This window comes from Pristis pectinata, chromosome 29, assembly GCF_009764475.1.
Source record: "Pristis pectinata isolate sPriPec2 chromosome 29, sPriPec2.1.pri, whole genome shotgun sequence".
NCBI classification, from domain to species: Eukaryota; Metazoa; Chordata; class Chondrichthyes; order Rhinopristiformes; family Pristidae; genus Pristis; species Pristis pectinata.
Window position 1 is genome coordinate 16,292,114 of NC_067433.1, and position 10,005 is coordinate 16,302,118.

A 10,005-nucleotide genomic window follows, 5' to 3' on the forward strand; every position below is an offset into this window, starting at 1 on the left:
AGGATCCAAGGGCACAGCTTCAGAATAAAGGGATGTCCCTTTAAAACGGAGATGACGAGAAATTTCTTCAGCCAGAAGGTGGTGAATCTGTGGAAGTTATTGCCACAGAGGGCTGTGGAGGCCAAGTCATTGGGTGTATTTAAGGCAGAGATTGATAGGTTCCTGATCGGTAAGGGTTGAAGGGTTACAGGGAGAGACAGGAGCAAGGGGTTCAAAAAAAAATCAGCCATGATTGAATGGGGGAGCAGACTCGATGGGATGAATAGCCTAATTCTGCTCTGATATCTTATGGTTTTATGTTCTATATCAATGATTTGGATGAGAATGTAGGTGGCGTAGTTAGTAAGTTTGTTGATGACACCAAAATTGGTGGTACAGAGAATGGTGTAGAATACTGCGCAAGATTACAAGATCTAGAACCCTTACAACAAGACCCTTGGAGGGTGGGCCAGGAATGGCAGATGGAATTTAACTTGGACAAGTACAAGTGTTGTATTTGGGAAGTTAAGCCAGGGCAGGAGTAAATGGCAAGGCCTTAGAGAGTGTTGTGGAACAGAGAGACCTGGGGGTACAAGTACATGGTTCCCTGAAAGTGGTGACAAGAGTGGTGAAGAAGACATTTGGCATATTTGCCTAATTCAGTCAGGGCACTAGTATAAGACTTGGGACATCATGTTACAACTGTATAAGACGTTGGTGAGACCACATTTGGAGTATTGTGTGCACTTCTGGTCACCCAGCTATAGAAAGGATGTCCTTAAGCTGGAAAGGATAAGAAAAGATCCACAAGGACGTTACCAGGACTGGAGGATTTGAGTTATCATGAGTCTGGATAGGCTGGGGCTTTTTTTTTACCCTGGAGTGTGGGAGGGTGAGGGGTGACATTTAAAATCATGAGGGGCATAGATAAGGTGCATGGCCAGTCTTTTCCGCAGGGTAGGGGAGTCCAAAACTAGAGGACAAAGGCTTAAGGTGAGAGGGCAAACACTTAAAGGGGATCTGAGGGGAAAGTTTTTCTAGAGTGTTGGGTATTTGGAACGAGCTGCCTAAGGAAGTGATAGAGGTGGGTACAATTACTATGTTTAAAAGATATTTAGACAGGCACATGGATAAGAAAGGTTTAGAGGGATACGAGCTAAATAGGACTGGCTTAGACAGGCAACTTGGTTGGCATGGACAAGTTGGGCCGAAGGGTCTGTTTCTGTGCTGTATATCCCTACGACACCTTGGCCTGAAACTCTGCTGATTTTGAAGTGCAGCTTCAGTGATCCCTGTACTGGAATGATTGAATGTGGTACTATTACCAGCCTCTCTTCCACTTGGTTCAATTCCTTCCTGGAATGGATCTCCCATCAAGCCCCTTAAAACCAATTTCTCTTGAACTAACCTTTGTGACTCAAGCATCAAATTTTGCTTTGAGTTGTGGTGACTATTAAACATGCTGTTACAAATGTAAATATTTTAGATGTTAATGGCAATTGCGACTTCAGCACTGTTGCTGTCAATAATTTGTAGTAGAGTGTACTCTGAATAAGTGGTAAAGCTCATTATAATCATAGCATCCTCCTGTAACAGAACTTGCTCAGCTTTGGTTGACACCACTGTCACAAGAAAAAAGTTGCATCCCAATATAGCAATGCACAGCTTGCTGTTTCTTTTGTTCACTAAAGTTTGCTGGAGGAATGCATCAAAATGGCACCAAATCATGCCCCATTTTCAGCCTAACCTACAAAAGAACACAATAGGTGCCAACAGTACTTCAGGTGTGGCTTCACCAAAACCCTGTGCAACTTTAACAATACTTTTCTATTTCTAAGTTCCAACAAATGCAATAAATGTCAATGTACCATTTGCCTAAGCACTTGCTGCACCTACTTGTGATTCATTCACATGAACACCTAGATTGTCTCAGACCACAAGGGCATACCAGCAACCTAGACACGTCAAATTAAAATGCACATCTCGACTTCCCAAGTCACACATCAGAAGAGTAACAGATCAGCCATTAGCTGCACCTGAGAAATGCAGTACATGGGTCAGTCATGATCCAATTGCCTCCAATCTTCTTAAACCATCAGGACTGTGTGGAGTTGCAAACCAATAGATGCAATGTACTAATTTTTCTATACACAATGGGATTACAATGAAGATTCACCAGACTGATTCCTGGTTTAGGAGGAATTGTCACAAGGAGAAATTAAACAGATTGGTCTACACTCTCCAGAGCTAAGAGCAAGAGGTTATTGAAACATACAAAACCAAAAAGCCTGGCTGGGGGGGGATTCAGAACCAGGGATCATGGCTGCAAGATAAAGAGCTGGCCATTCAGGATTGAGTTGAGAAGTTTCTGCACCCGGAGGATAGCAAATCTTTAGCATTCTCTGTGCAGGATGCTCTGGAGGCTCAGCACCAAGTAGGTCTACCAGCAATGGCCACAGTATCTTTTTTAAAAAAAATGATTTTTATAAAATGAAAAAAAGGGCAGAGAAAGACACCAATGCCACAGATGTCTCCTTCAATGCTGGGGAATTATTTGGTCACTTTCTAATTAAACAATCATGCAAACGTAATTGCAAAGGTCGATCACTACAGTTTTAAGCTCAAGAACTTTCTGCAGCCTGGGGAGGCCAGGACCAGGGAACATCATTTTTAATTAGAGTCAGGACTTTCAGGAGCAAATGCAATAAACATTTCTGCACACCAAGGATGGTAAAAGCTTGGAATTTTCTCCAAATACAGATGATGCTGGATGCTGAAATTGGCAACTTTAAATCTGAAGATGCGCAGTTTTAACAAACATAGCAAGAAATATGGGGAAGAGGCAAGTGTTTGGAGTCAGATCACTGATTTGACAACCTCAATGAACAGGCTTGCTAGTGTACAGAGCCCATTCTAGTTTCTGTCCCCAAGAATGGATTCACCAGCATTAATGAAGATATACCAGCAACAATTTATCTAGGTCAGAAATATCCACTCAGAGTACAGATTTTTAGATTCCATGCAGCTGCTCATGATCAATTAAACCTTGTCCTATTCACTGGAAATGTTGCTGAGTTCATACCATCAAACTTTTCTCAGGCAGATCATTGCTCCCAGTCTGGTTCTGTGGGTTCTAAAGGTGACCAATGAGGCAACATTATAGAAAGTATTGATTCTTTGCATTATGTACTAATGTCAACAGTCTTATTCTTGGTTTGAGAGAGAGCTACTGAAAATCTATAGTTCCAATTATTGTCACATAAGGATTATTCAGAAGGCAATTCGACTGCATCACCAGCAATTGGCAGACCTTTGGAATCTATCAATATATATCAAAACAATGCAGATAAAAGCAACTGATCCAATCTTTTTAATACAAAAACATTTAATATTCTTCAGGGCACAAAAGGTACAAATTGCAAATTATTCCGATGGTTCTTCATCCCTCTTTATAAAGTAAGATGCAAATGCCTGTTCTCTTCCATGACAAAAAATTAAAAGCTTCAAATCCTTGTTCAGCGTCACCTTTCCGGTAATGCCTCAAAGGCTCAAAAATGATGAGGTCTTCACTATACTCTTTCCAAAGCTTCTAGCATGATAATGCTGTTTCCTCTAATTACCTGGTGAAGAGAATTCAAAAGATAAAGTTAAAACTCACTGAAAGGACAGCCACATGTTAATGCTGGAATGTGCATTATGTAAGACTGATGCTGGACTCCTGATCAAAATGTTTTGGGCCAGATTATGCTGATCACATTATAGAAGAGCCTTGTGGTGAAAATGCATCCAGCATTAAAAAAAAAGATGCTTCCTCACAGATACATGCACAGCAGTTTGGGTGTGTTGGAAGACGATCTCATTACTCTGACCACGAACATATCCATATTTTCCACCTTTGATTTAAAATGGCTCTGATGTCATAAGTTAGAGCAAAACAGTAAAGCACTGCCATTTGATAATATCTTTTGGAAAGTAGGATTAGTTAACATTAAAGTGACTTACAAAATCTAAAGCAGGATAAAAGAAACAGCCCCAAAGGACATTGACTTCATTAAAGCTATATGGTACAGAACATAGAACAGTACAGCTCAGGAACAGGCCCTTCTGCCCATGACGTTGTGCCAAACTAATTAAGCTAAAGACACTTAAACTACTCCCTTCCGCCTGCACATGGTCCATATCCCTTCATTCTCTGCATATTCATAAGAGCCTCTTAAACACCTCTGTTGTATCTGCCTCCACTAACAACCCACCAAACTTTGTAAAAAAAAAATTCCCCCTCTCGCCTTAAATGCATGCCCTCTAGTATTAGACAATTCAACTCAGGGAAAAAAAAAGATATCGGCTGTCTGCTCTTTCTGTGTCTCTCAGAAGTTTATAAAATTCCATCAGATACAGCCAAAGATTATTTTCTCTAGATGAGGGAACCCCCAATCAATTTCCAATCAGAAGACTACAAAATATTTAATAAAGTTGCAATGAATACAACCTCTTCCCAGCTGCAACTTCATCAGAAACACTGGTGCTAAGTGGAGTCTTGATCTATTTTGAGGTAAAAATTTACCTCACATCAAGAACTGCTGATACAAGTATCACAAATATTGTTCCAAATGGAAATTTAGTTTTGCTCATTAGAATTATAAATATGTTACATTCTTACTGAGATGTGTCCTGTAATGCGTTTTCACTCATTTTAATTAAAGCCCAGATTTCCACTTAAAGTGACTGTGGCTTTCACTCTCAGATGTTTAAACCTTCTCTGCAACTTCAACTAACAAGCAATCCAGAAAATGGGTGGTCAGAACAGCATACAGATCTAAATAACTAATTAGGTTGAGATATTGGTTAAATTAATTCACTGTAATAAACTCTCAAATAACTTACCACCATGCCAATATTATTCTGCTGGCCACCAGGTGCCATCTCCACAGATTCATCCACCACAAGATTCATGAAGGGGTCGAACCCACGTAGAATTCCTTGCACATGCCTTCCACCATTCAGTTTTACTGAACAAAACAAAAGCTTTTTAAAATCTGCATCAAAAACTCTTACTTTTGCAGCGTCCTTGATCTCTGAACAGAACTGATGGTGGACTTTTAAAGCAGCACCCCGCTACAAAAACCAAATTGGCAAGAATCCTGAAATCAGGATCACTTCCCCAGACGTATCAAGAATGAGGCAAAGCATTTCTTAAAAAAAGTATTTTGCAAATTTTCCAAAAAAAAAGAACAAGAATAACTTTAATGCATTTATAGTCCCTACTTCACAGAAGACCAGACATCTAAAGCTTGCCTTTCACAACAAGAATCACAACCAGCACAATCTAACTCTGTTACCAGGCAGCACATCACACAATTTAAGTTTAGTTCCGAGTCAACACACAACAGGATGACACAAACTATGTATGCAAAGTCTTGATGCCATATCCTTGCAGATATGCAGGATTTCTAATTTGAAATTATTGAATTATCATATATATCATGTCAGAATTAGCTGACCAACTGTACACAGAATATTTTGCTACAGGACTGGTCATTTAAAATGCTCTGCAGGATGCAAATTGCCAGTTCTGTACAGTATGTCACCACACCAGATGCATTCAATTTGAGCCTGCATTAGGTCAAAATTCTATTCTAATCCACCACAGAAAGTGGCAATATTAACACATCCAGTGTGGGTTAGTCAAAACACAGACTTTGCTTCATGTTTCCCCAGTTTTGACAGTTATGCACTGCTCAAGAAACCTTAAAAGACTTAAATTATTTCACAGAGTTCCAGTTTTGTATATTACAACTCTCCTCCATGCCCCCCACTCCCCAAAACACTTCAGTTCTTTGCATGCAATTTTAATTCAAAACTCACGTGACAACTTCTTGTCCATGAACCTAGAAAAATAAAGATGTTAAGATTAATGATATGCTCAAACTAAGTTTAGCATTAACTCAAGAGTCCTTAAATCAATAACATCTCTAAAACATGAGAATATCTAGTTACAAACACTTATTGGAAAGTGCAAAATTTATAGATAATATTTAAGAATATCACAGATCTCCTGCTGTTCATTTTTACTGTAAATGTTCACAGAATAAGTTCAGTTGCCTCTGTGTATGTGCACTACCTCAAGAAGGCAACATCCAAAGATCCCCACCATCCAGACCATACTATCTTCTCGCTACCATCAGGCAGGAGGTACAGAAGCCTGAAGTCCCTCATCACCAGGTTTGAGAACAGCTACTTACCTTCAACGATCAGTTCTTGAACCAACGGGCACAACCCTAATCACTACAGTTTAACAACAGTATGACCACTTTGACCTAAAATGGCCTATTGTTTGTTCTGATTGTGTTCTTTCCTGTAAAAATTATGCTTATGTTTTTTTTTGTAAATGCTGCATGTTGTTATGTACCTGTGATGCTGTTGCAATAAGTTTTTCACTGCACTTGTGCATATTACAATAAATTTGACTTTGATTGTTCCTGGGCCTATTAACAAATTAAGAGTTGAAGTGATGTCTAGGGCTACCAGGCAAAAATGTTGAAACCCATGTAAATTTGTTGGTCTGACAACACCTGTTAATAACAATATTCCTAAAGGATGAAAAGGTATGAAAAGGATGAAATGGCTAACACGAGGGGACATAATTTTAAGGTGATTGGAGGAAGGTATGAGGGGGATGTCAGGGGTAAGTTTTTGTTTTTACAGAGAGAGTGGTGGGAGAGTGGAACTCACTGCCGGCAGAGGTTATGGGGGCAGATATATTAGGGACATTTAAGAGACTCTTAAAACACATGAATGATAGAGAAATGGAGGGCGATGTGGAAGGGAAGGGTTAGGTAGATCTTAGAGCAGGATAAAATGTCGGCACAACACTGTGGGCCGAAGGGCCTGTACTGTCGTGTTCTATGTTCTAGGTATCATAACGCTTTGCTTTCCTCCTTACAACTATAAGTGATCCGTTTCATTCCGGTGTTTACAAAGCGGATCTCACTTTCAAAGGAGAGGGGAGATAAGACCAAATGCGCTCTGCAGAGATGCAATGGGTAAAGCTGCTCTTCGGGTTATTTCTCAGGTTTGCCCCGAGAGCTGCGGGAGTGAAGACCGGACGCCTGTGGGAAGGGGGTAGGGTGGGGAGGAGGTCAGGAGAAGGAAGGGAAGGTGGTGGGGAGGGGACGGGTGTGGAGCAGAAGCAGCTGTGCGGGGCGGGGGAGCGGCTCCCGGCTGCAGACTCGAGGCCGGCGGCATCTTCACCGGCCCCGGCCGCCCGGAGGGAAGTCCCAGCCCCGGCCCTCCCCTCCCGCTGTGCGGCCGCCCTGCCCATGTGGAGGGGCGCCGGGCCCGGCGGTACCTCGGGCCGGGATCCTCTCCCTCATCACCCCGCGGGCCCCACATGGACGCGGCCAAGGCCCAGGCCGCCTCCGGGCGGGCGGGAGCCGCGCCTCCGGGGTACGGCAGGCCCGGGCAGAGGCCGAGCGCGGGCCCGCGGGCTCTGCCACCGTCCCCCGGCCCCGCTCCCCCCGGACTCACTTCTTCAGCTCGGGCGGGTGCGCTTTGCTCATCTTCCCCTCGCCGCTGCCTCGACCCTTCTCCTCCCGTCGCTCGCCCTCTCGCGTCAACAGCCCCGGCGCAGACTTTACCGCGTCATTGACGCGCCCCCGGACCCACCGCCTCCTCCACGGGCGGAGCGCGGCAAAAGGCAACACCCTGTCCAATCAGTTGGCAGCATTACCCTCCCTCCAACCAATCGGCTTTCACTACTGCCCTTACCCCGTCCAATCATTTGGCAGCATTGCCCTCCCTCCAACCAATCGGCTTTCACTACTGCCCTTGCCCCGTCCAATCATTTGGCAGCATTGCCCTCCCTCCAACCAATCCGCTTTCACCACTGCCCTCTCCCCGTCCTCTCAGTTCCATGCCCACCGCTCATCCAATCAGATGAAGGGTCGTCCTCTACAATACATTAACTCCGGGTCTCTTCCCGCAGATGCTGCCTGACCTGTTGAATGTTCCTCCCCATTTGTTTTTATCCAGGTTGTCAGCACCTGCAGGTTTTATTTTAATTCTTCCAACTAATTCCTTCCTGCGCTCCCATCCAATCATTTCCAAGCGCTCCTCCCAGCGTGTCCAATCATCTCACAGCACATGTCACCGCCCTTCCAATCAACTCCAAGCACCTGCTTCCCCGCCCCCCCCCCCCCCGTAATTAGCTTCCAGCATTGCCAGGGAGATGCAATGGTCTGCGGATGCTGGAATCTGGTGCAAAGCAAACTGCTGGAGTAAGTCAGCGGGTCAGGCAGCATCTGTGGAGGTCGGTTTCTGCTCTAGCATTGCCTCCTCTCCATCCAATCGGCTCCCGCACTGGCCCCACCCGTCCAATCAGCTCCTACCTCTATTTCTCTTTTCACGGATGCTGCCTGATCTGCAGAGAGTTTGCAGCAACTGGCAACTGCAATTGTTTTGATTTTCATTCAGCGCCTATCAATTAGTTGTACAAGACATTGGTGAGGTCGCATTTGGAGTTCAGTTTTGGCACTCTGCCTTAGGAAAGAGGGATACGAACCAAACCCATACAAATGGGACTAGCTTAGATGGGCATCTTGGTGGGCATAGACCAGTTGGGCTGAGGGGCCTTGTTTCCATGCTGTACGACTATTAATACCTTGTTCAAAGCAACTCCCACCATTTACCCTTCCCCTACAACCAGCATCTACCAGTGTTCTGCCTCACACACTGCATTTCTAATTAATTACTGCATCTTTATTCCATCTTTTACATTCTCACATACTCTATGAACTACCTAGTAGGGCACTTAGTTTGTCATGACTGACAGGATTATGAATTGAAGGCTGGGAAGTGCTTGTAAACTTAAGCTTTTCACTTGGGCACTGTGGGCCAAACAGCATTTTCTTGTAGAGTGAATTTTTGATTCAAGAATTTGGACATAATTTACTTTGAAGTCTAGGAAACAAGGCACCCAATACATATTCAGAACAATCCCACAAAATGGTAACAAATAATCTACTTTAGGAAAGTCACTGTGTGGAAACTCTCATCATCCAAACGAGTACAATAGAGATAGACGAATATGAAGCTCTGTGAAGGTGTCTCTGAGAGGTCTTTCTTCTTCCTGATCTATGTCTAGCTCCCCCCACCCCCCAATCACAATGGACATAGCCCTGGACTATTTCTCATCTACTTCCCACACCTCTGCTCTCACCCCTCTTGGTCAAAGCAAGGATAAGAGTTCCCTGGGTCCTCACCTTCCATTCCACCAGCCTTCACACTGAACAGTTCATCCCTCAATTTCTGTCACCTTCAATGAGATTCGACCACAGACACATCTTTGCCTTCCCTTTCAACATTTCAAATGAATGAGACCGCTCTCCTTCTAATGGAACCTCCCAGTGCAACCACAGGAGAAGCAACACTTGCTCTTTCATCTCTTCCTTTCCCACCATCCAGTAATCCAATCAGTCCTTTCAGCTAAAGCAACAATTAGCTTCCACTTCAGTATACAGCATTCAGTGTTCACAACGTGATCTCCTGCGTACAACCCACGGGAGTCATTACCCTGCCACTTTAGTGTTCCGTACCACTCCCACTCCAATCTATGTCTGTAGCCTCCTGTACTGTTATAATGGGGCCCAATGAAAGCTGGAGGAACAGCATCTCATTTTCTGTCTGGGCACACTGCAGCCTTCTAGAACCAATATCAAATTCTACAACTTCAGCCAACTTGCTTTCCCTGCTGCAGCAGAACTCACCCATTCATCTGCGATAAGGCCTCAGTTTTTCACTTTTACCACAGTCTGGAATAGTTCAGTATTCAAAGGGATGAAGCTACACCAGTGTCTGCACTTACTCATCCTAAACAAGTCAGGATTTTATATTAATGCTTCATCTGGGCAACTGACTCAATTAAGTAAAATGGCACAACAACCATGAGGCCTTTTTTCCAGGGAAAAAGTTGAGGTTCGTCAGCTGTTAATGGCTTCTGAGAGAAATTCATGGAATTTATTGCAAAGG

General features: G+C 43.7%; 1 protein-coding gene across 1 annotated transcript; it reads right to left on the reverse strand.

The window, feature by feature from the left end:
- Positions 1-3,326: 3,326 nt before the first annotated feature.
- snrpg (small nuclear ribonucleoprotein polypeptide G) lies at positions 3,327-7,642 on the reverse strand. The gene is made up of 4 exons (XM_052041007.1): positions 7,507-7,642; positions 5,845-5,867; positions 4,864-4,988; positions 3,327-3,599 (listed from the first exon to the last, which is right to left on the reverse strand). The coding sequence occupies exons 1-4, from the start codon at positions 7,536-7,538 to the stop codon at positions 3,549-3,551; spliced, it is 231 nt and encodes a 76-aa protein (XP_051896967.1). The 5' UTR covers positions 7,539-7,642; the 3' UTR covers positions 3,327-3,548.
- Between the last annotated feature and the right edge of the window lie 2,363 nt (positions 7,643-10,005).

Bases quoted from the DNA above. Each gene is read 5' to 3' on its own strand.
- snrpg (XM_052041007.1), bottom strand. From the start codon at position 7,538: ATGAGCAAAGCGCACCCGCCCGAGCTGAAGAA. The intron at 4,989-5,844 runs GTGAGTTTTGAA...TGTTTTGTTCAG, and splicing joins CATGGACAAGAAGTTGTCAC to TAAAACTGAATGGTGGAAGG. The intron at 3,600-4,863 runs GTAAGTTATTTG...TCTCTTCACCAG, and splicing joins AGAATAATATTGGCATGGTG to GTAATTAGAGGAAACAGCAT.